Raw genomic sequence first — 26,277 nt, 5'->3', positions numbered from 1 at the left:
CTCAGGCCCATGTTGATCTGTGGCTTGGGGATGACTACAGCTCTCAGGGCCCACGAGCTGAGCTGCAGGTTTCACCTGCTGTGATGCTGTGGACTGCAGAGAGAACTGGGTGGCTGGTGAGGCTCTCAGCTGGTGAGAGAGGGGGAAGCAAATGTGTGACTGAGTGACCCCACCTGCTCTCAATCACAATAAAAAGGAAACTAGGATGGGGGGGGGGGGGGGGAGACAGATGTGCCAACGTTTTTTGTTTCAGGGCACCCTTGGCATTTTATGAGGCTGTTTGGTGCAGAGCAGGAGCTGGAGCAGTGTAGGGTTCATGTAAATCCCACAGGCAGCTGAAAATAATTTGACCTCTGAGGAGGGGGGCAGGTTTGATCCCATTGAGAAGATCCCCCCCCCCCCCACATATCTCTCATTTGTCTCCTACTTCCATGAGTCCCTTCCCTGTTACAGTTCAAACAAAAAGAGCACCATTGCCCATTGTCTGTGTAGTTTAGTGATCTGTTCGCTCATATAAAGTGGTCGTGACTTAAGCAATACACCATTCTGTCCCTCTTTTCAGCAGGGGAACAGGTCACCCCCTCCTGTATTTGGTTATAAACATGTTGCAATCCTCACTCGTTATGATTGTCATACTAGTACTCTACCACTGGGCTCTTTGGGCCGGCACAATACTGTAATGACAAGCATGATATATGTTGTCAACGTTACGCCACACCAGTTCTCCAGGGGCTGTCTGAATAGTTTGTTTGAATAAACATCACCTGCTTTAACATGCTGACCTCAGCAGCCTCAGTTACTCAGTGCTGCACTAGATCTGCTACCTATTCTGCAGAGGAGACTTGAAAAAGCTACTTGGGCAAAGTGGAAAACTTTAGCAACCTTTGTTCGGGTTGTATTTCCACTGTAAGCAGCAGTTTATGTTACGACAACCTCAGCTGAAATGTTCAGCCTCAGCTGTCCTTTCAAACAATGGACAGAATTATGAAAGATTTTCTTTAAGAAAGAGAAAAAATCAAATGTGATTGAACAGAGTTGAAAACATTTATTCTTAACAAAAGTGTAGAAGATGTTTAGACCTGAAAAACCCCGACCCACTGTAGAAAAACTGGCACTTAACCCATTAACACCGAACAGAAATCCTTAGAGCTACTGTCCAGAGTGAAGAGCTCAGTATTGTTGCATGCTGCCATCTAGTGAGGAGATAATGAAAGGTTTGAAGAAAGCCATAAGTTGAAATATTTAGTTTTGAAATAACCGTATGAATTAATAAAAAAAAAACTTGGACAATATTAAATCGTAACGTAATTGTTTGAACAACACACCCACTGTTAGAACCTCAGTGAGGCTGAGTCCTGCCTTTAGTCTGCATTAAGATATAAACAGACTCCCTGTAGCACCCATCTGGAGATGTCAATGGTGGTGAACAGGTCGGCCTCAAACACCAACCCCACACCCATCGCATTTCTCCGCAAGGACGTGGTGTACACTGGTGTTCGTAGCGTATCCTGTGGTAAAAAAATATTTAAAAAAAAATAATCACAACTTTCAGAAAAACGATAAAAATAGTGAACTTAAGTTTAGAATGGAGGCAAGAAGTTCCTGTGGTCCACACCTGTAACCTGAGTTGGCGTGCCTCTATGGGTATGACTTTGAGAACGGGCAGTTCAGTAACCAGAACCTTTGGTTTACTCCTCACCAGGCAGCCCTTCTCCATGTCCCAGTCTGCTCCCTCCAGATACAGGCCGGACACAAAACAGCCTGCAGGGAAAAAGGGGGATCAGTCATAACTCAATTCTAATAACGCTGCAAAAGGACAAAAGTAATTTCCTTACCTTGTCCAGGTCTGTCACTGACTTCTTCCTCGCTGCGGTACTGAGTCACTTGTGTGTACAGGGTGGAAAGATCCAGAGGCCAACCATTTGTCCTGCATGAAGCTTGGACCATGGCAGTCAGGTAGGACTCTGGGATATGAAGTCCTGATAGCCACATTACCTTGGGCTCTCCCTCATCCACCTGATGGACAAAAAGAACACAGAAACAATTTGACTTAAATAATTATTCTCTTAAGGGGACTGTTGGGCCATGTTGGAGTAAGGTGCTCGACTAAGTGCCATTCGAGTTCCACAATAAAAAAGAAAGCTACATATAAGTGATAATCTGTAATAGGAAGTGTCAGATCCTCACCCAGTGGCTGTACTGTTCATAACGCCTCCTGAAGTGGCTCATCCAGTTGCCAAGTGACTTGAGTGTATCAGGTGCCAACTTCTTCCACATGGCAGGAATGTGTCCATTAAAAAGGGACTGAGCGACTTCATCCAACTCACTGCTCATACCCACCTCACCAGCCAAAGCCTGTGGGACAAGCGAATTAGAGCAAATACTAACCTGTGTGAAGCACAATGATTCAACACCTGTCTGTTTGTGCTCTACACATCTTGTCTCACCCTCTGCAGCTCAGCCAGGGAGCGCTGCATGCGGACCACCAGTTTGTTGAAGCGTTCTAGTTCCTGAAGCAGCACCACTGACGTCGGGGAAATATCCTGGCCAATCTTTTTACGAATCACGTCCATGTCGTATAACTGTGGGAGCCTACTCTGAATGTCCTGGGCCACCTGGCTAATGTATTGATCCCGACTGATGCCTCCACCAGACTCACCTGAGGCATACGAGAGTGAGTAAAGACAGTAAGAGAGACAGCAAACAGCCTTTAACAGTATGGAACAAATTCTTCTGGAAAATAATTGATGTTATGGAAAGGGGACTCAGAGTTGGATGTTGAGTTGGGAAAAAGACGAGAGAGATGACAGATGCCAAATCATACAATACCTGTCTGAGGCTGCAAGTATATTAGGTGGGTCCACATGTCTTTAGCTGCTTGTGTGTAGTATCCTATCTCTGCATTAGAATGAAGGCCCAACACCTCTGGCGTATTTGCCAATGGCAGCGTCTCAATCTCATCTGTAACACAACAGTGTAAATCTGTGAGTGGTGGCACAATATTCACTTCACCTTAAAGTAAGGGAATGAAATAAAGTGAAAAAAACAACTGACCAACATATATTGTCTTGGGACCGTTTGGAGGGATCTTGTAATCCACATCCTTGTTTTCAAAGAAGTGGAAGCGGCGGAAGGTGTAGAAGAGGAAATCTCCGAGGTACTCATCCATGTACACGCTCAGGATCCTGCGGTCAAAGCTATCTATGGCTCGTCCCCCATACATGACCTATAAAAGATTACACACACATATTGAATTTACAGCATCAGCTAGCAGGATGTTACAGATACAATCTATTAAAACAAAAGTAATTTAGACTAACCTCCCCAATGAGGTATTTAAGACTTCCCCAGGGAATGTTGCTGTCTCCCTGGTTGTGAGACTTGGTCAGGTAGGTATTCATGATCTCCACACACACCTGTTGAGCAAAGTTACAATTTAATAGAATGATATCAATTAAGCAGAAACAAAAAAAAAATCTAAACAAATCTATTCTCTCCAACACACTGTAAATTAATCTGTGGCACTTACAAAGAAATCTGAATCGTTGAATTCGTAGGAGACGTTCCAGCCAATCTTGCCGTACTTGCGTCTCTCTTGCACCACAGCATGGAAGAAGGCCAGCACATACAACAAGCTACGGAAGGCAGGGTGTGGGCATTGGGTCAAGGTCTCATTGGAGATTTTGGAGTATGTTGATCTCAAGTTGAGCTTGAGTCCATTGGGAGGCTCCGTCACCACCTACATGCATCATGAAATTGCATTTAAACATAGTGATTCATCTTTGAAATCACCTTGCTGTATAGAAAACCAGTGTCTTTCCCATTACATAGAGTAAAACTATTTAAATTCAGCACCTATATGTGAAAATCCTGGGGCCAACTACTAGGTCCTCAGAAGTTAACTCCACCGTCTACAAACACTCTTAAGAAAACAGTACTGAAGGCAAAGGGACACTTTAGTTTGACCTTTAGTGACTTTTGCAGTATGCCAATGGGGAAATCCTGAATGGGGTTGGTGGTGATCCACAAGCGGAAGTTGGGATTGGGCTTGGTGATCCTCTCTAGGGACTTCTCTAGATCCTTCAGCCATTTCACCAGCAGGTGGCAATTCTGTAGCATCAACCACTGACCACGGGAGGCTGCATTCTCCAGCAACTGCAGTGCAACCTTTGTTAGAGGAACAGAAGATGATTACCCTCAACATCTTTGCTTTCTACACTTTCTTATTGCGACTGCTCCATATACATATTTAATTTGGCCACAGTTTCATAGCAGTGAAATGTAAAAGAGTGATTCAGTACCTTCTCTTGGCCTTGGCCCATAGCAAGGAACTTGAACTTGCTGCCTCCAAAGCCTGACCTGTCAGCTAGTTTCATCAGGTCACCGGCTGGGTCAGAGCCAGGACTCAGGGTGAAGATAATGGGGGAGGAAGGTGTACTCTGTTCATAGATTGCATCAAAGTTGATCACAGGCGGCTGGACATACCTGAGCAGAAACACAAGATAACATGTGGAAACTCTCGATGAGTCTTTCTGTTAAAATAATCACATGTTCTGTTAACTTCATAAAATAATTGTGCCTGGTCAGCCGCAACCACAGTGATGTAATTGTGGTGTATGAACATACAATGTATATACGTATACAGACACATATTTACAGTGTGTGCGTTTATACAGAAACAGAGAGAAACAGACTCACTTCTTGCCCATAGTGACAGTGACGTAGTCGGTCACAGCTCTGTAGACTCTGTCAACACGGAAGCAGCGCAGCAACAGCAGCTTCTGAAAGGCTGACAGGCTCGCCTGGTATTTCATGGGGAACGGAGCCTGCTCTGGTCCATCCAAGTCATACCACTGAGGTGGGGAAAAAAGAATGAGTTTTAAACAAGTAACCAATCAATCAAAACACCCGCAGTGAGACCTGTGTCACTATGTTCACTTACAGACTTCCAGTCAGCAGATTTTTTCTCCACGTCATCAGGCAGAGAACCAAACTGTTCAGGAAAGAGCTCTGCGAGTTTCACGATGTCTTCCCAGCCCTGGTCTTGGAGCCAGTCACAGGGCTTTTTGCAGTTGCTCTTTTCCAGGGATAGATTACCTTTACACAGGAGGTGGAAAAACGTTAAAACATTGTCTTTGAACATTGGGTGGATACACATGTTTGTGTCTCTGAGTTCAACTTCTCTGGATATCTCACCCTTGATGAAAAAGTCAAGCTCTTCCTGAACAGCTCTCCCTTCTGCCTGCTCGATCTTGATGGTCATGTTGAAGGAAAATAGCAGCTTGTGTCTCTCAAACAGACCTAAGGATGTGCGGTCAGTTCAGGTTATAAAATAATGAGAAACCGTGTGCTTTATCAATTGTTTCTGTAATTTTGTATCATTTCCAATTACTTTACCTGTGCAGCCATAGTTATAAACACTGTATGTCAGAGTGTTTATGATGTTCTTCAGTCTTCGGGGCAGAACAGAGTCTGGCAGAGATTTGCGCAGTGAAAAGTCAAACAGTTCCAGGTAGGAGGCCAGAGAGTACTGGTACATGCTGTTCACCAGAGCCATTTCTGTCAGCACAAAGAACAGGATAGCACCACGTTTGGCTGCTGGTCGGTAGCCGTCTCTGAGTTTATCAACGTCCACAGATGTCTTCACAGCCAACTGGAGTTTCTCAAATACCTGAAAATCACAACATCAGATAAAGAAATTAAATAAGATGAATGAACTCAGTGAATTTGCTGTTGTTCATTCAATTGTTTGCTGACCGAGCCAATCTCAGCTTACAGAGACCCAATGCAACCATATTTCTTATGTCCTTGACCTTTGATCGATCAGCTTCATCCATGTGTTGAGTTATTTTGTACACACACAGAAAGGAGTGAAAATAATACCCTGTTGTGTGAATATGCCTGCTCTCAGGGTAAATATTGAAGTAAATGACAAATAACGACAAATAACTGGCCATACTGACCTCACTGGCTTTTGACTTTGTTTTCTCCAGTGTGCAAACCAGCTCAGTGTTATCTAGTATGTTGCCTGTACACAAGGACAGCTCTCTGAGCAGGGAGTCCCCAAGGTTCTTTAGCAGCTTCTTATTGTTGCTCGTTTCCTGGATCAAACTCTCACGCTGCTCCTCCAGCTCCTTCTTCTCAAAGCCCATGATTACACTCAGCAGCTGGTCCTCCAGACCCTTCAGGGTCACTACATGAAACACAGACAGATCAAGGGACACTTAGATCTGCTGTTTTCATCTTACAGACAAAAACTATGGTTACTATGCCAAAGGATCTTACCAGTATAGTTAATGACCATAGCTTTTCCAAACACTGATGGGTTATATTTGGGGTTTGCCAGTTTGGTGTTGAGATAAAGTTTAAAGTTGGGATCATAGTCCACTTCCTTGTCACCAAGCATGATGACCTGTCTGCCCTCTGCTCCTTTGACATTCTTCTCCAGGACATTGTCGATCACAGGGTCAATGTACTCGTCCACATCTTGGAAAAGGAATGGGAAACCATATTTGACGGCCATCTCTAGCTGCTTCAGGAAGTCTGGATCATTGAAAGATGAGATCTGGGAAAAATAGGATCAAAGTGTCAGGACCACATGCTTGGATTCTTTCCAAACTGCTGACTCGTGGGCTGTCAGCTGTGGAAACTTGTCTAAAGTGACTCTTGGACTTGCTAGTAGTAATAAGACAAAACTTGTTTTTGCATTAAATCTTTTGTACCTTGAGTTTGTTCTTTTCTTCTTTCTTCTTGATCCAGGAGAGGGCTTGCTGTTGAGGATCAATACACATGGGAAATCGGCTCCCTCTGGTTGTGAGGATCCCGTTCTGCACTGATAGCTCATCTGGAGGCAAGCCCTCAGATCCCCATCTGTAGTATCATACAGGGTTTATATGAAACATATACACTTAACCCATAGTTGGAGTCAAGAATAGTTAAATAAAGACAAATACACAACAAAACAATTCAAGTTTCAAGTTGCAAAACCATGAGCAAACAATCTAATTCTCACCTGCTGATTTCTACTTCATCAGTAAGAAGGCTTTCCACTTTGAAAGGCTGGCTCAAGGGGATGCCTCTCTCTTCCACATCCTTAACCCATACTTGGTAAACCATCTCATTCCTGAAGTCCCAGCTGAAGGCGCCTTCATAGCTCAGGAAAGCAGCAGAGATCAGACAGTCACCAAGGAGACGCACGCGCCTCTGCTTCAACTCCTCTAAATCTTGCGTCCACCTGAGTGGGGATAGTAGAGAAGAGTGGGTTGTAAAGAGAGATAGGTAAAGAAACAAATATATAGTGAGTGAGACATTTGAAAGAAGCAACTCTTAGCAGACTAAGTTAGTCTCATAGAGGCAAGTTTAAAGTAACTTCCTTTGTTGCATCTTTTACAGTCTCACCGTTCATTCTCAGAGCTCAGGCCGGTGATGAGTTTGTCAGCTGATATCAGCCTCCTCTCCATGACTTCAGCCTCCTCCTGAAGCAGCTGTTTCTCCTCAATAGCAGCTTGATACTTATCTCCAAGAGCCTGCAACTCTTTCTGGATATTGCTGAGCTCACTCTGAATTCTTTCCAGCACCTTCTTACTCTGAAAGAAGTTCTTCTCTAGAAGTGCAACCTAGAAAAGTAATAGAAGAACCACTGTTTAGAGATGACGGAGTTCCTCCTTATGGAGCATGATGGAATACCTCTTTCAAACTGTGCAATACCTTCTCTCTCTTAGGTTTTATTTCCTTGGCGACCTCACAGAAACCCATGGTGGCCTCAACAAACTTGAGCATTCCTGAGCCAGCTCTACTGATAGCCTGCATCTCCTCAAAGCTTGTATGAAGGTTCTTCAGGAAGCCTGATTAAACAAATTGGCAAAGATGGCGCAAAAGTCACTAGTATTTGTTATTATTTGCAGTTTTTACGGTAGTCTTCCATTGATCGTGAAACTGACTTACCTTTGACAGTCCTAAGCTGACCGTTACTTATGGAATCACAGTCCATCTCCATCAGTGAACGCAGGAAGTTAGCCTCTGACATCATCCCCTTAGCTGCCTGCCAACTGATCTCCTTGTGGCCACGCAGCACCAAGATGCACTCACAAACCATCTGCACCTGTTTGGGAGGCTTGGCAAAAGATCTGCAAGAGGAACCAGTGAGAAGGGCAGACAAAAAGAGATATAAACAGATGGTGGACGATTTTATGTCAGATATGTTTAGCAAATTGTTTCTGTCTGCAATTAAAGATCCTAGAATAATAATCAACTCCCTTTACACCATGTTTTGGGTTATCATATATCTTCTTTACAAAGTTTTAGTATGAGTTACAGAGATCACTGTCCATCTTTTCATTTATGATTATTGGTGGCTTTTTCCTCTATAGAATGAAACCAAGGAGGAGAGTTTACCTGATCTCTGTGACATCAGATTTTTCGAGGTCCTGAAGAGCGTTGCGGGCCGCCGCTAACGCTGGCAGAGCTTCAGCAAGGGAACTTTCAGCTTCTTTCTTCTCAACAGCGATTACTTTGTTTTGCTCTTCAATCTCTTCGGCTTTGTCTTCTGCCAACTTCTTTTTCTCCTCAGCTAAAAGGAGAAGTTATGATAAGTGGTTTGTACCAGCTGTTTCTACTTTTGTTATTTTACAATGCACTGTTGTTCTGTTCAAACCACGAGATAAGAGATGTGGTCAGTCACTGACCTACAGTGGTGTTAGTGACAATCTCATTCAGCAGGGCTTCACAAGCTATTGACTTCTCAGCAAGGACCACCTTCTGCACTGCTAGCTTCACATTCAGCTCAGTTAGCTGCTCACTGGCCTCTTTTAGTTTATCCAGACCTCCCTCTAAGTGCTTGCACTGAGCTAAAAATGGAGAGAAAAAGTTAAGATATAAGTTTCTCAAATGATCACAAACATGCACATAAGGAACAAATCGTTTGACGTATTCCATCCTCTCACCCAGGATATACTGGTCGTTTTCCTCCAAGAGTTTAGAGTAGGTGTTAATGAAGTCCAGGTAGTTCTTTGGAGTAACGTAGTTACTCCGCCTGAGTTTCTGCAGGAACAGCTTGCTGTAGTCCCCTACAGAAGAATGGACCATGCATACATGATCTATCACGTCTGCAGAGTGCACCTGAGGAATCATGGGACTCTCACCTGTAGAAAAAAGTGTCTTAAAAGACTGAAAATAAATATATCCGCAACAACTGCATTTTTAAAAAGATGTGAGTATTATTACACACCAAGGAAAGACTGAGCAACTGCAAGTAAGGCCTGTGGAGGCCATGGCAGGAACCAGTCTATCACAGTGTTGTTCATCAGTCCTGATAGAAAGGTAAATAAAGTTGGTGAAATAAAATCAGAAATTATATTACAATTAATAGATTACTGACAATATATTTCACCTGGGAAGTTCCTGCAGCGTGTCCTCAAGGTGTCTCCCACTGGGGACATGCCTAAAACAATGTGCAGGTTGTTGGCACTCTTGTTGACAAAGAACTGCCACAAACTTTCTTTCGAAGGACCTACTCCCATCTTAAGAGCCTCGTCTCGAAGCTGGTTGACAATTGAATCCTTCTCATCATCAGGGAACAATGCAGGAACGATGCCTGTTAGGACAGAGAATGTACTACAGCTGAAGCTTTTAGGAAAGACTAATGTACTGTGAGCCAGAAAATAAGAGCGAAACCAACCTGAAGTCAGCATGTTGTTGATGAGTTCCAAGAAGCCCTCCTCAGCAACATGGGAATCAGTAAAGAGGAACACTATCTTCTTATTCTCAATGCCGAGCTTCAAGTACAGTGTTTTCAGGTCTTCACGGAGGTTTGACTCACTGTACCCTCTGCTTAATATTATCTCAAATACCTGGGGAAAGAAAATTTCTATTATGGACTGCTTCATATAACTTTATAGATATAGTTTAATGATGCTTAAGCCTTCAAACCCAAATCTTCCCCTTGAGTTTCTCTTTTAGCGGCATGAAATAGATGACTGTTGTTTCCACACTTTGTCAAGCTTCACTGAAGCATCACAGTACTAAGATAAATATTCTGAACTATGATGTGACATTCTTATGGCAGTGTACATTTCTCCTATTGCTCGGTGTCAAACATTTAGTGGGTAGGTGTTGATAAATATGTTTTTTTGCTGTGTAATTCTCCATCATTAGGAATCATTCAGCCTTTACCACACCCATCATAGATTTTTTTCTACCTCACATCCAGCAGTAAAAGCAGCAAGCTTGGTCAGGGACTGCTTGCCAGAGCCCCCTACGCCGACAAGAAGAGCATGGCCTAAATCGACACGGATAATGCGGTGCACCCGGGTAAGATGTTCCAGAGCATCATCAAACAGAACTAGATTCATGCTCGACATGTTCTCATTGTATTCCTCTAAAATTTCCTGCAGACAGAGAAAAAAAACAGTGTTTTTTCAGTCAAACAATCCATCTTTCAATTATAATAGTCAGCCCTCAATGGGCTCGAGCCAATCTCCGCTTACAGAGACCCAATATTACTTGTGGAGTTAACTTAGAGAAAATGTTTTTGCAACCATATTTCTTATGTCCTTGACCTTTGATCGATCAGCTCCATTCATGTGTTGTTGAGTTATTTTGTACACACACAGAAAAGAGTGAAAATAATACCCTCTTTGTGTGAATATGCCTGCTCTCAGGGTAAATATGGGAGTTAATGACAAATAACTGTCATAATGTACTTTTGTAGTATGCTATTACAAGTTGGCAATACCTGAAACAGGGCTTTCGAAGCATCATAGTCATGAATGTCCTCATAGACTCTTGGTTCAGTCTCACTGAGGGCTGTCTTGTAGTCTCCAAAAAGAATTGGGTCCTTGATGACGGCTTCAAAATCGGACTTAAAATGCTCCTCAACCAGCTTCTTTATGTGGCCTTGTACCTGATAGCAAAAACACAAATTTGATACATTAAATAAAACACTTAACTATTTTTATACAGTAGAATTTAAACCAGGAGGAACAGTTACACGTGTTATACTAAGTTATTATGATATATTATCAATTATTACCAAGGCTTTGTCAGTCTCATCAATGAGTCTGTCATGAAAGATTCTCAGGCACTCGTTCCTCCAGACTCGCACAAACTGAGTGACAGTCAAAAACCTGTAAAGCACAGACATTTTGAAACACAGTCCTTTTACTGAAAAGTGTTTATCTATTCAGTGTTAAGTGAGTGAATGTTCTTGATCAGACCTGTCTGGTTTGGTGAGCGTTAGTCCATTGTAGACCCTTGACAGGTCCCTCAGGTTGAAGATGTAGTGGAACTTGGACGGAGTGGGAGGCAAATCTTTGATGATGCTGTTGTAAAGTTCCAGTGTGCAGAACGTGACTTTATCACACACCTTCTGTATGGCCTCCTCAAACAGCTAAAATATTAAATCAGGTTTATTAAATTTGAGTGATTATGTTTTTACGACTGAGATTCAGATTTTGTATTGATCCATGTGGGGAAGAGACACTTACTCTGGTGTGGCCTTTGAGAATAGAAGCATATATAAGGTTGAGTGACTCCACAGCAGGGAAGGGGATGCTGAAGACACTGAAGAGCGAGATGAAGCGAGGATCCACCTCGTTCCTCCCACCCCCTGCTTTTCCCATGGAAGCAACAAAGCCTAGGTCTTTCAGGAGTTTGTAGTTCAGCTGATTCCCTCGGTCATACATGCCTCCACGATCCAATAACAGCTTCAGAAGTGCGATTGGCTGCTGTGTGTTATAATTATCCACCTGGATGAGCATAGAGAATATTAAAGTAATGTTGATCATATGAGTGCTGTCATTCTGCAACGCAGAGGAGATAAAAGACTTGGTTGAATGCTTAAAGCAGGAACCTTTGGCATATTCATGTCATCCATAAAGATCAGCAGTCTCTTTCCCATAGGAGGTCCGTAGATCTCTTTGGTCCTTTTCTCCACACTGGCCTCTAGGTTCCTCTGCACGTCCATTGAAGTCGTTCTTGATGAGAAGTTGATGATCAGAGTAATCTAGAAACAGAAAGGAAGACAACAGTTTAACCTCAAATATGATTACATTGGATGAAAAGTTTTGACAGCAAACGTACCTTTTTGTCTGAATTGAGATTCTTGAGGAAGTTATGAATGGTGGCAGTCTTAGAAGTGCCAGACTCGCCAACCAGAAGCACTGGCCTTTTTATTTTCACCATCTGTTCCAGGATCCAGCTGGCCCTTGTGGTGTCGACAGTTGGCACTAAAACAAAGGTGGAAAGGGAGGAAATCAAAGTGGAGGAATTTAAATCACTATTCATGTGCGCTGGAAGCTTGATTTGTCCTCAGAATTTATCTTTACCTAGTATATCAGCAAATTTCATTTCAGGGTTGTGAATGTATTTGGTGACCAGGGAACTCCAGGGAACCCACTTCTCCTCTGTGCCATCAAAATGAAAATCATACAACGTCTGCAGGTATCCTGTATGGATGGAGATATTTTCTCATTAATAATAGGACACAATAGAACCCACACGTAGAGTAAATCTGTCAAAAAGTTAAACATTCATCGTGATATTAATTGATTGAACCTAAATAAATCATGTCCATTGACTTTCAACAGTGACGTTTATGACAGGATATTTGTATAATCTCATATTATAGGTACTCAACTCTTAACCCTGTTCTGAATAAGATAAGACACGTAACCAACAATCAACAGTTCCTAAAAGGGTATATTTAAATTCATAATCTTGATGATGCCTGCTAACTTCATAATCATCTACACAAAAATCTTTTTTTCTTACCTGGGATCTCACCAGGTCCTGCAAGGGTTTTCTCGTCGTGTACGACAGTTAAGCAGGAAATTGTCCTGATTAACTCATCAAACTTGATCCTGCCACTCTCCAGCAATGTGGCCCCGAGTGAGCAGTACAGAGCTTCCAGGAAGTAACACTCCAGGACTTCACCTCTGCTGCTTTCACTCTCAAGCAGTGCATCCAGTGTCAAGCACAGCTGAGTCACCTGGACATACCACCAACACAGGCACAATCAATGTAAGTAGTCTGAAGATGTGAATATACTGATCTTCATTCAATTCTTTAATTACAACACGGGTACTGGAGTGAGATAGAAGGAGATTAACCCACCATGTTTAGATCTGTCTGTGGGACAACAGTCTTCAGTTTCTCGCCTTGTTTCCCATCAACAATACCATCCACAATCATTTCAATGCAGCCGTGCACATATTTCTCAAACAGTTTGTTTAGAACTTCTTGTTCCTAGAAAAGAAAAAAGGACAATGTGAGATTTGATCAAATTACAAACAAGTAAACTATGATGTAGTGCTAATTTGTTCCCAAACCTTTTCAGGTCTGTTGTTCAGCCATCTCTGCCAGTAAGGGGTGTATCGCAGGTTTTTAGGGTCAACATAAACCATTCCACAGCGGGAAACAGTAGCAGGGGAAGCGAATTGCAAATCTCCCACCTGTAATGGTAGAGTTTTCTTATAATTTAAACATTGACATTTGGGAGAGGTACTGTGCTGACAGCAGTCTTGAATCTTAGACAAACCTCGAAGAGCAGAGCGCAGTGATTCTGTAAACGGATCCGTTCTCCATTGGCCAGCGTGAGGAGCTTGTTGTCATCCATCACTGAGTTCATATTCTCGACCCACAGAGCATCCACATCACCGTCAAACAGGATGTACCTGTGAGTCAAAGGTTATGTCAGTTTGTTATGTTGCAGGAATGATCTCTTCCCTCAATTTATATATGAAAAAAATATATCAGATCATGAATAAGTCAGTTCTTAATCATTTGTTTTTTTACCTTCGCTCTTCTTTGTTAGTGGGTTTGTTGATGTCACGAAAGATGTTGGATAAGATCCCATCTGTCCAGTCTCGAGTTTCAGGATCCAGAATACCGTAAAGTTCAATGACACTCATGGCTTTAGGGTTCAGTGGATACATCTTTGTTTGTAATCCCAGTCTAGCGATGAGATATAATAAAGGTTAAAAAATTATATTTTCCACATGAAATATCAGGAAGGTGGCACAAATGTAGGTGATGCAAATTGACACTGACTTGGTCTGAGCTTGACATAATGTGCTGATGACAACTGATTTCCCTCCACCTGTTGGTCCCACAATCATAGTAGTGTGTCTGGTCATCATTGTCTCATAGATCTGCACCACTTTATCCACCTGAAACCATAAAGAATAGGGCATAATGACAACTAATAACTCATAGGCTAGAACTAAATATTTGTTAATGTTATGTAGAAGTCTAACTTGTGTATCTGAAATAGTTAAATATAAAACGTAGATCAGACACCTGATTAGATATTATGACATATTTGCTTTCATGCAGAATGTGTTCCACAGCGTCGTTCAAGCTGGGATAGCAAACACGAGGGCAATCCAGCTGAGGGAACAGGTCTGAGATCAGTCCGAGAAAAAGAGGCACGTCCTCAAACACAAACTTTGGAAGGTTCATGTCCCGGAGAGCACGCATCAACACCACATCCTGCAGAGTGGACATGGAATCTTCGTCATAAAGTATCATCGAAAATATTGCAGTCGGAAATCTTAACAAATGTCCAGAATTCTCCCAACATCAATCAAATATTCTACACCTGAAGGATTACAAATAATTCCCTGTTTTCACAATGAATTTAAATCCAAAGTAGAAAATTTATTTTCAGTCTATGGAAATTTAATAAAAAATTGACTTTGTTCTCTACCTCATTGATCTCTGGCGAGTCTCTCTTCAGCTCTCCTGCCATCACTAGGACAGACTTCAGAGCTCGAAGACCAAAATCATAATGAGACTGCTTGGAAAGCTGTTCACGTGCCAACTTATACAGAACTGTCATCTTCTTTGCCAGCACCTGAATTGAAATGTACAAGTGTAGGTAAAGAGGTAACCATTTTAGTTTAGAGTTTCAGATTTATCCATGTTTACTGTAAATGAAAAAAGATTTACAGAAATATTTTGTACATTATATTGACATTGCTTATACATGGAGGAATACTTTGTAAATTTATCAGGATGAGAGCATCACATAAATCACATTTTTGTGTGTGTCCATCACCTTGGCCATTAGGAAGCCCTCAGAGAAGAGCATTATCTCACAGATCAGCTGCAGGTCAGGCACAATAACCACCACAGGCCTGAAGAGGGCTTTCACTGATTCTGGCAGCTCTGTGCGTCCTGCATAACCTGGGTTCATGGTGATGAAAATCCCCATGCGACCATCCAGGCTGATCTCCTGCCCTTCAAACTGATGTGCAGAGGAAGAATGTGAGAAGAAGGTGGTGAAATAAATCCCTTTAATCTCTTATATGATTAAACTTGTAGGAAAAATGGAATAATGCATTGTAGCTACAACAGCCTTACCTGAAATCTTTTAAGGTGAAGAATGAGAGCATTGCGGATGGTCTGGATTTGGGAGGAGATGACTGACAACACAGAGGCATCGATACGATTGAACTCATCGAAGCAGCCCCAGGCTCCACACTGGGCAAGGCCAGACAAGATCTTACCCACAGCCTGAATGGACAGACAGAGATGAAGGGAAAAAATAAAAGAGTCACAAACTATAATATACAGTATGTGTGGGTTTTTCTTTGTGTAATTTGTTTTTATTAAGACAGTATTTTTCCAGACCTCACTGAGAAGTGCATAAGAACACATGTCTGCTCATTATAGATACCCACTCTTAATCAGGGAGTGTGGTTGCATTTTTACATGAGACATAAATAGGAGAGGTTTTTTTAATAATTTAAGATATTGGCTCATCTTTTGGTATAAAGCTATGTCTTAAAGGAAATTTAGAATGTAAACAATTTGTTGCCCTTTGTCACAGAACAGGTTAACTGTACTTATTAGATATCATTAGATAAGTGGTGGCTTCTTACCATGTAGTCCATGCCCTCACCACAGTTTGTAACCACACAGAGCAGACCTAGAGCCTTGGCCAGATCTTTGGTGGACTCTGTCTTCCCTGTACCAGCTGGTCCAGCAGGAGCTCCACCCAGGTACATGGAGAGAGCCTGCATCACAAACACACAAACACACACATCCTGGCGTCAAACACCAGCTGACAGAACAATTTACATATGTCTGCTCGTTCATTATAAATTATTTGTTTTGCTGGTACAAACATGCAGAAGTTCTCAGACCTGGGTGAGGGTGAGGTAGATCCTGTCTGTCAGCGGGGTTATAACCAATCGCCCATTCAGTCCCATGTATTCGTACCCGTAGGAGAAAGAAGCGCTGCACTGACGCACAAAAAGGTCGTCTTGTTCCTGCACCCAGTAGAATCTTAGCTGGCTTTCCCACTCAAACTCTCCTGCATCCATTATACTGTAAAGACATTTTTTTTATTAATACATTATTTATATTGTCATATACAATAAATAAAGTAAAAAGTGGGAAAAGTTTACCTGTTAAGAACAAAGCTGTCGACAATGTCTCTTGCATGTACGTTGATGATGAGCACAGAGTTGAACTTCCGTCTGTCATTTTTATTCATAGGTTGTGTGATGCGTGCTACTAGCTCGTCAATCTGCTGGTGCATTTTCTTTGCATAGTTCTTCAGTGCATTTTTCTCTCCTTTCTTGACATTTTTAAAGACGTCCTCTACCTCCCAGGTCCACCACACTTGATTGACAGCCAGCACCACCATGCCCTGGTACAGCAGCATCCAATCCACCCTGAGAAACACGGGAATGACAGATACACTGAAGCTCATTCGCACACACAGAAATGATCACAGCACAACAACTTAAATAGAACTTTAACTAATACACATTAATACAATACTTCTATGCTTTCTAAGTATACAGCTCTTCTCTATTAATCATACATCCCATTCACACAGTGCAGGCCATTGTCAGGGAAAATTGGGATTTCAGAGTTTAAAGAACACCTGGACATGCAGACTGAAGGAGCCAGGGATCAAACCTGAAACCCTCTGATTAGGAGATAACCAAATCTCACCCACCCTCTTGAGCCACAGTCTCCTATACACACCTGCTCGTGTCTATACAGTAGTAGAAGATTGCTTCTTTTGTAATCAGTCTATTGGTCCTCCTCATCTCCAGTAGTACGCCTGTCATCCATTCCTCCACTCTGCCCTCCACTGGGACAGGTTTCCTCAGCTCCATCACCTCCCCCTCAGCAGACACCAGGGCTCCAGCCACTGTCTCACCGTGGCTGTCCACGTCAAACCGCAGGGATACTATGTTGTCATACATCTTGTGGACCAAAGAAAAGAACAAATTGAGGAAGGCCTTTTACCCACATGGAAAGCATTATTCTACTTCCTACTTTGAAAAAAGGAATAGGTTTAGTGTCTTGAAGATAATACCTTGATAATGTGCTCCTGGACACAGGCATGGTCACTACTCCCCAGAATGCTGAGCAGTTCATCATCAGAGATGAAGAAGAAGCGAGGAAACACGTTCCGCTTGGAGTCCAGGTAGTCACTGAGACTCTTCTGGCACCTCTCCAGACCTTCACTCAGGGCCTGCAGGTCTGTTAGCCGGTTGGGAACCAGGCAACACCGTTTAATGTTTGGGTTCTTCACTGTGTCACCCATTATCTAGACAAGAAATGAAGAAAATTATGTTATTTTGAGATGGTTAGTAACGGACTACTGTGCTTTCAGCAGGCTTATATTCTGGCAACACTCACTTCTTTAAACTTTTTGTCAATGATGTCAAATTTCTTGGCTTCTTCTGGTAACTGCGAGCATATATCTCCTCCAATAAATATGCTCTCCAGGTACATCCATTTTCGTTGTACCAACAACAATACCTGTGCAAGAAAAATTGTTTGAGTCAGGATTTTATGTATTAGCTAAAAAGTGAAGAGAGATTTGGTCACTCTCCCTGACCTCTATGGTCTCACAAATGAGGGACAGATCTTGTTCCCATTGTTGTATGGTGCCAAGGAAGTGTCCAACAAATCGGCTGCCTGCCATGCTCTGTAAGTTCATGGCATCGTTTTCCAAGCTCAGCAGGATCTCGTCCACTGCACCCAGAATAGACCCACGTTCCTCAGTCCCTTTGAAATAGGGCAGAACACTGAACTTCATGCTTTCCCAGGTCTCCACCACCTCCTTCACTCCCTGGAAGCACACACACAACAGATTGAGAAGACATCTTAATGATTTTACTGATGAACTGATAACAACTGATGAACTGACTCCTGTTAGAAGTCATTCACCAAGACAAATGATTACCTTCTCAATACTGAGCTCTTTCACAGCAGAGGTGACAATGTCCCCTATTACATTTACATGTTTATGCAACTCCATAGCAAACATGTTCTCCAAAGTGAAAGTGCCAGGGTTCATCTCAAAGTTAGTGCCGGTCCTTTCCATCAGTTCCTTCCAGTGTCTGAGGGCCAAAACATTAAAACACATTTGTTTATATCCTGTTCAAAATATATCATCAATATTTTAATGGCAGTTGGTTTTCTGAAGACCGACCTGTCTCTGATGGCCTCATTCTTCAAATCCAGCAGAAGAGGCAGAGACTCTCTGAACTCCTTCATGTGTCCTTCTAGGAAAGAGGCCACAGCTAACGCCCTCACATCTTTGGGCAGCTGCATCAGGTTTTTGATGAAACCCTCAATGCCATCCTGGAGCAGCTGGATGTTTAAATCCACCCACAAGGTCTGAGACCACTGTGTCTTTGCATCCTGGAAGATTTCAGGACAAACATTTTACACATTTGACCAGAATTGTGACCCAATATGTAAATTGAATTTCTAAAAGCCAACACATCTCACCTTCTGAGCTTTATACACATTATATATTTGTCTCAAGCCTTTCATATCATTCTGCATGGTGATAACCTCTGGGTATACAGTGATTGGTAGGTCCAACAGCTTCTCAGCATTAGTTAGCTCCTGGCGTCCTCCCAATACCTTGTCAAGCTCTGCCTCATATACTACCATAATGCTCAATCCTGCAAGGACAAAAGGAGAGAGTTGGGGTTAATACCCTGAACTTCAGTTAAATCTGGGGAATCACACAAATAAACACTTTAAGTACCTTTGTCCAAATCAACTCCCACAGCTTGAGGACCATGCATATTGAAGCTTTCAGCAAAGATCGACAAGTCCTGTGTAAACTCTTCCATCTTCTCCTTTGTAGTCTGTGGACAAAAAAAGGAAGATAACCATACATGTAAATCTATTAATTAATATATATTAATTTAAATTTTCTGTTCAAGTAGAATGTGTCTTACCTGAGTAAATGATTTCTTGACATCTGTCAAACTTCGATCCACTTGTCTGGCTTCTTTAAAAAGGTCACTCCACATCTGGTCAATACCGACCTCCAGCTCATGTTCATCGTCTTCAACCTATGCACAGAATTTAGCGTATGAGACGTTCAGCAAGGGAAACAACTTGTGTTTTCAGGGGATAATAATTTAACATACAGTACCTCCACTTTGTACATTGCCAGTGTTCTGTATCTTTCCTTGATGTCCCTGAATCTCAGCTCGACCTCCAGAGACATGTCCCTGATGCCTGAGATTGTAGCAAGGACAGACTTCAGGTCTTCAAAGGTTTCAGGACTTTGTTTCAGCTTCGCAGAGAGTTGCTGTTGTAGAAAATAACAATAAAGATTGGTGACATCAAAATCAAAGACTGTTTACATTAAAAACACATGCATAAACTGTGAAGGGTGATTCAGTACCAAGAGTTCATCCCTCAAGTTGAAGAGATCCTCTTTGGCAGTATTGTTGAGCTGGCTCCCAAGTGAACTGATCCTTGACTCAACAGTCTTCTGCACAGTATGAACCAGAGGCTCCAGGTTGAGATGGATGACGTGGTCAGTCTTAAAAAGTGGTTCCAACATAACCTCCTGACTGATATGAGAAAGGAACTGCAGCTTGTCATCATACATGACAAATGAGGGTTTTCTTGCTGCAAATGTCTCATTGACCATAAATTTCTTCTTTTCCCAAAGAGGCAGATAGCGTTTCCAGCGGCTCAGGTACTGATCCATAGAGAGGAGCAGCTGCTGGACATTCTGGGAGACTGTGATGGCACTTTCATTTATCTGAGGATCCTGACACACATCGCTGTAGAAGCTAAATGTCACCAGTTCATCTTCACCTTCCACACGTTGTGGAGGACACTCAATGCAGGTCCCATGCATCCAACTCATAAATTGCTGAAACACAAAATTTTGCCCGAATTAAGTCTAGCAGTCAGTATTAAAGCAATACAATAAATTTTTTCAAAAATGTGAAACACTAAAGAATCATGATGATCAAACCTTGGTGCTCTCTACACAGTCTCTGATGCTTTGCATGATCAGCCTGTAGATCTCATTGCTTTGGGGCTGCAACACAATCTTTGGGGCAGACAGGATGGCATCAATTTTGAACAGGGTGGTACGTCCCATCAGTACAATGTTGAAGGCCTGAATGCTCCTGAATGTGAAGGTTATCAAGAGGGATGTTACAGAGGATGAGAGATAATGTATGCAATTCAAAAGAGCGTTGATAAAAACTGATCACTAAATAGATGACTTCAAAAACATTGACTATTTGTATTTACCTCATCACCATCTTTACAAGGGAGGCGAACACTTTGCTTTCCCAGTGCTTGTAATAATCTGCCATACTTGTGGCTTTGCCACTGCTGCTTTGCATGATCAAGTGTTCTGTTTTAGTGATGAGGGGTCCAATGTCAGCATACTTCCTACTTAGCAAATGCACAGTTTTTGCCCGCTCTTGCTCAATATGTTCACAGAACTCCTTGATGCCTTGGAAAAAAACAACATGCATTATGTCAATCAAAATAAGTTTGAATGATTTCAATCAAAAGATAATATTCCATGTTCTTTTACCTGGCAAATTGTTAGATTTATCCGGGACTGGACATTTAAGCAGGTTGGTCATCGCCATAGACTGCAGCTTGGAATCAATGTCTCTCTCATTGTTCTGAATCTGATTGACAACAGACTCAAATTTAGTGACAGCCTGGAGAGCTTGTTTGATGAATTCAGGAACACCTAAAAGCAAATAACACATTATCTGAAGTTTTCATTTCATCTGACCACAAGTGTGCATAAATAAGCGTTCAAAGGGATTAAACATTTCCATGTGTGTATGCAACGTACCCAAGGAACTCCACTTGAGTCTTTTGCACCCAAAATCCATCACTTGTTTGACCTCTCTGATCTCTTGAGCCAACATGGTGAACTGTGCCTCACTCAGGCTGTCCATCACAGAGTGGTAGCAGTTGACAATTTTTTTCAGATCATCAACATACCTAAGTACAAGTATGGAAAAGGCCATTGATTGTTTTTGTTGTTTGGAAATAAACTCTGCTCTCAGCTATAGAGAGTTTCTCTTTTTTTTACCAGGATTACACAAAAAAGTAGTGAGCTTATTTCTTAAGATTGTTGGAAGGGTGGGTATGGGCAAAGGAAGAACCCATTGACTTCTGGAGGACACACACACACTTTTTGAGAGATTTTTTGAATTTCTCCTGATGAAAAAAAGGAGGACTATTATCCGTGAGTGCTAGCTATTGTGTTGGTGTATTTAAGGAGACTGTAAGGTTTGCACTACATTGAGTGCCACTCAAGTTACCTGAAGAATGTGTGCCACTGTAGAGTGACATTTTGAGCTAGATTAGGTAAAGAGAAGCCCATTAACTCCATGTGTTTGGTTTCGGAAATGATTTCCCTGATCTCTAGAGAAAAGTTCACACGGTATTGCACATCCCTCTGAAATCTTCCTTCCTTTGGGGGGACATCCTTAGAGATAGCCTAAGAATTAGAATTAGAAATGAGGAGTGTGAGATATTAGTGTTTATATATTTTTCACAATACACAGCACGGGTCACAACTTAATAAAAAAGCAAGAGATAAATACCAATTCTGCTGGGATTTGGTTTGGAGAGGTAATCATGACCAACAGGGCTTTTTTCATTAGCAATGGCAATCTGTGTTCCGTCTCTGCCAGCCAGTGCTCATACTTCTTCAGCTCATAGTCCCTGAACTTCATTGCCATTTGCACATACTTTTTCTTGGCCTGAGCAGAATGCAGCAAAAGTCAATGAAAGGGTTTCAATAATATTTTGGCGTTTGTCACCTTGCAACAGTCAAGTAACTCACCACTTTGCTCTGTGTACTCTCCAGCGTCTCTGGCTGCTCAAGGAAGGTAAGGATGGTGTGTTTGATGCGGTACAAAAGAGATCGGACCCAGCTGATGGCTCCTGCCACAGGAGGCTCATCCATATTTAGCGGTGGTTTATCCTTGTTTGCCTTAAAGATTTCATGTATGTTGTCCACCTACAACAAAGACAGAAAGACATTGATTAATCTCTTCAAAACTACACCAATAGTTTATTTTTAGTTGCACTGTAACTTCCAGGTTATATTTTCATTAATAAACTGAACCTGGATCTGTTACACTTACTGTGCCTTGCATAAGTATTCACCCCCTTTGGACTTTTCTACATTTTGTCATGGTATAACCACAGATTAAAATGTATTTCATCGTGAGTTTATGTAATGGACCAACACAAAATAGTGCATCATTTGGAAGTGGGGGGAAATATTACATGGATTTCACAATTATTTACAAATAAAAATCTGAAAAGTGTTGAGTGCATATGTATTCACCCCCTTTACTGTGAAACCCCTAACAAAGATCTGGTGCGACCAATTGCATTCACAAGTCACATTTGCAAGTCACATAATTAGTAAATAGGGTCCACCTGTCTGCAATTTAATCTCAGTATAAATACACCTGTTCTGTGACGGACTCAGAGTTTGTTGGAGATCATTACTGAACAAACAGCATCATGAAGACCAAGGAGCTCACCAAACAGGTCAGGGATAAAGTTGTGGAGAAATATGAAGCAGGGTTAGGTTATAAAAAAATATCCAGAGCTTTGAACATCTCTCTGAGCACCATAAAATCCATCATAAGAAAATGGAAAGAATATGGCACAACCGCAAACCTACCAAGAGGAGGCCATCCACCCAAACTGAAGAGTCGGACAAGGAGAAAATTAATCAGAGAAGCAACCAGGAGGCCCATGGTTACTCTGGAGGAGTTGCAGAGATCCACAGCTGAGGTGGGAGAATCTGTCTACAGGACAACTATTAGTCGTCTACTCCACAAATCTGGCCTTTATGGAAGAGTGGCAAGAAGAAAGCCATTGTTGAAAGGGATCCAAAAAAAATCCCGTTTGGAGTTTGCCAGAAGCCATGTGGGAGACACAGCAAACATGTGGAAGAAGGTGCTCTGGTCAGATGAGACCAAAATTGAACTTTTTGGCCTCAATGCAAAACGCTATGTGTGGCGAAAACCCAACACTGCCCATCACCCTGAGCACACCATCCCAACAGTGAAACATGGTGGTGGTAGCATCATGCTGTGGGGATGCTTCTCTTCAGCAGGTACAGGGAAACTGGTCAGAATAGAGGGAAAGATGGATGGAGCCAAATACAGGGAAATCCTTGAAGAAAATCTGATGCAGTCTGCAAAAGACTTGAGACTGGGGCGGAGGTTCATCTTCCAGCAGGACCATGACCCTAAACATACAGCCAGAGCTACAAAGGAATGGTTTGGATTAAAGAATGTTAATGTCTTAAAATGGCCCAGTCAAAGCCCAAACCTCAATCCAATAGAGAATCTATGGCAAGACTTGAAGATTGCGGTTCACAGACGGTCTCCATCCAATCTGACTGAGCTTCATGTTTTTTGCCAAGCAGAATGGACAAACCTTTCCATCTCTAGATGTGCAAAGCTGGTAGAGACATACCCCAAAAGACTTGCAGCTGTAATTGCAGCGAAAGGGGGTTCTACCAAGTATTGACACAGGGGGGTGAATTCTTATGCACCCAACAGATGTCAACTTTTTTGTTCTCATTATTGTTTGTGTCACAATAAAATGTATTTGCATGTTTTGTTGATCAAACGGGAAAAAGTTTATTTAAGTATTTTAATTCCAGTTAGTAACAGTACATAATGGGAAAAAGTCCAAGGGGGGTGAATACTTATGCAAGGCACTGTATATAAGATACATGTCATAGTTAATAACTACATTTTGTTTGTAGCAATGAGGTGTAATGTTGCAAGTAATTAAGGTTTGAATCTTTCCTTGGATTTAGTCACTTTGCACAACACCTGCATGGACTAACTGTTCCTCCTTTCTAATGATCTGATATTATCACATATTATCACATGCAAGTTATTCAAGTTCGCAACTTCACGGCAGAATACCTCTTTGCAATACTGAGCCAGTATATCATTGAACTTTCTCATCAAATGTTTACTGATGACCTCTCTGGAGCGGATGTGCTTGAATTTCAGGAGCATGTCAAAGCCGGCAGCTGAAGAGCGAAGTGTCTTAAAAGACTGATCAATGAAGTTGATGGCCTCTCCCTCGATAGCCTGGCAGACATATGCAAAAAGTAAATCAGCTTGATAGTTAACGGAAAATGACAAGCGCATTGATCCTGCTGTATTTAATTACACTCTTGATACAGAACATTTTCATGGCTTCTGCATAGTAGATGCTAAACTCACATGAGATGTAGTGTCGAAGTCTTTCATGATGGTTTTCCAGCTGCTCTTCTTACACATGTTGAAAGGATTAAAATTGACCCCCTCAATGGGCAAAACTAGACCTTCCACTGTGCACAGCACTTCATCGATGCGTTTGTAGTCACCAGTCACACTTTTCAGCTCTGGACCAAAGATGTTATAGAACTCCTCCAAAACCTGCACCAAACAAATCCAGGAGAACCATTAAAACTGAGGGTCTTTATACACATTCAGCCGTTCAGTTACTGAGTGAGGGATAAGTATTTAAAGGTTTATGATCACTCACCTGCAAAACATTGTTCAGATCCTGGCAGATGGAAGCCATGTAATCAGTTCTCTCAAACAGTCTCTTGCGGTCAAACTCCCATCTCGGATCTCTTCCAGATTCTTCAATTTCAGCGCGCACCTCAAAATAGGTCGACTTCCATCGGTCCAGAACCTGTTTAGCATCACACACCTTGGATTTGGCGACTTCCCTCTTATCTCTGTCCAGGGCACAGCACAATGTTGAGTTATACTCCAACCACTAAACAAACTATTTTAGTAAAAGTTTCCCCCTGAAACCTCAATAATATTGAAATTAGGAAATATTGTATTGAAAAATGTATCTAAGATTCCATGTAAATTTAGTTGTATCCGTACATACCTGAACAATGTGTTGACATCAATTACTTGAGACACAAGTTCACACAGCTGCCAGGCAATACGCTCCATCAGAGGAACCATACGTTCATTTGTGTTATAGTGAGAAGAGATTATCCACACAATTTTCAGGCTGTCCATCAGATGAGGGATTGTCTCTAGGATCAAAGCAAAATTCGCTCCAAAGGCCAGATTCTACAAAAGACAATGGTAAAATAAGATAAAAAAGTTAAGGTGAGGATGGAAGATTTTTGTCATCAATATTTTTTTATTTCAAAACATTGTGTTTAATGTAACTACCATTAATGTTAGTAGAATTTAAAAAAATGTGATACATTTCTAAAATGTGCAGCTCACCATGAAGTGTCTTTCCAGCGTGCTAAGGAAACGTAAATTATCATCTGACTCAACACGGTATTTATTAAGTTCAGCAACTGTTCCTTCCAGGGTCTGAACGATGGCAGCATCTGCTTTGGTTATCACCTCCAGGATTTTCCCTACCATCGGCTGTTTGAGCTGCTTGAACAGAGCACTCAGGATGGAGGCACGCTCCTGCCAAAAAGTTATCTCAGCCATAGGGCCCGGTGCCTGGAGGAAAAAAAGGACAGACATACATTTTTCAGGCTCAAGTTCAAGATAAAAGATAAATACAAATACACAGAATAAAATTCGTAGAGGCATAAAAAAAACAGATTTCACATTGAAATATGGATATCAACCCCATGTATGTTTTCCTTGACCTTATAATTTCAATTTCAGCTGACAGGGATTTAATCCTGTAGGTATTAAATTAAACATTTCAGCAGCAATTACACATGTAAATTCTGGTCTTGACCTCAGGTGTCTTAACTTTGATACCACCAAACCCGCCTGAGTTGAAAATCTGAATACAAGAGGAGTCTCAAACCTGTGGCTTTTTGTCTTGCTGCTCCTCAATTACAATGGTAATCTGAGTGTGCCAGTTCATTACACACTGCTCCAATTTCTCCACCATCTCTGGATTAGAAAGAAGCACATCAGCCTCTGGCTGTAGGTCAAGATCCGGAATGTCCAGTGTGACCTCATCTGTGACAAACAT

General features: G+C 41.9%; 1 protein-coding gene across 1 annotated transcript; it reads right to left on the bottom strand.

Moving 5' to 3' along the window:
• Positions 1 to 1,181: 1,181 nt before the first annotated feature.
• LOC128438469 (dynein axonemal heavy chain 10) lies at positions 1,182 to 26,277 on the bottom strand. Its single transcript, XM_053421052.1, has 73 exons — positions 26,107 to 26,277; positions 25,557 to 25,787; positions 25,204 to 25,394; positions 24,844 to 25,042; positions 24,540 to 24,734; positions 24,234 to 24,404; positions 22,115 to 22,291; positions 21,873 to 22,031; positions 21,588 to 21,766; positions 21,113 to 21,264; positions 20,840 to 21,004; positions 20,548 to 20,755; positions 20,264 to 20,420; positions 19,679 to 20,158; positions 19,424 to 19,582; positions 19,224 to 19,340; positions 19,028 to 19,130; positions 18,763 to 18,941; positions 18,461 to 18,672; positions 18,212 to 18,368; positions 17,864 to 18,097; positions 17,662 to 17,784; positions 17,336 to 17,569; positions 16,999 to 17,222; positions 16,410 to 16,679; positions 16,146 to 16,329; positions 15,882 to 16,016; positions 15,361 to 15,513; positions 15,056 to 15,244; positions 14,705 to 14,851; positions 14,296 to 14,487; positions 14,047 to 14,165; positions 13,792 to 13,950; positions 13,535 to 13,670; positions 13,326 to 13,448; positions 13,111 to 13,242; positions 12,769 to 12,985; positions 12,324 to 12,443; positions 12,079 to 12,224; positions 11,849 to 12,001; positions 11,484 to 11,744; positions 11,214 to 11,386; positions 11,030 to 11,123; positions 10,733 to 10,900; positions 10,197 to 10,385; positions 9,677 to 9,848; positions 9,389 to 9,592; positions 9,227 to 9,307; positions 8,943 to 9,140; positions 8,685 to 8,846; positions 8,395 to 8,569; positions 7,945 to 8,126; positions 7,708 to 7,844; positions 7,399 to 7,616; positions 7,013 to 7,234; positions 6,723 to 6,870; positions 6,286 to 6,565; positions 5,964 to 6,193; positions 5,398 to 5,671; positions 5,197 to 5,301; positions 4,943 to 5,097; positions 4,699 to 4,853; positions 4,302 to 4,485; positions 3,967 to 4,167; positions 3,530 to 3,739; positions 3,321 to 3,416; positions 3,055 to 3,226; positions 2,830 to 2,961; positions 2,448 to 2,659; positions 2,188 to 2,355; positions 1,836 to 2,016; positions 1,616 to 1,761; positions 1,182 to 1,508 (listed from the first exon to the last, which is right to left on the bottom strand). The coding sequence occupies exons 1-73, from the start codon at positions 26,275 to 26,277 to the stop codon at positions 1,362 to 1,364; spliced, it is 12,984 nt and encodes a 4,327-aa protein (XP_053277027.1). The 3' UTR covers positions 1,182 to 1,361.

Source organism: Pleuronectes platessa, chromosome 4 (genome assembly GCF_947347685.1).
Source record: "Pleuronectes platessa chromosome 4, fPlePla1.1, whole genome shotgun sequence".
NCBI lineage: Eukaryota > Metazoa > Chordata > Actinopteri > Pleuronectiformes > Pleuronectidae > Pleuronectes > Pleuronectes platessa.
Note: the sequence above shows the minus strand (reverse complement) of the source record. Positions and strands in the feature narration are given on the sequence as shown.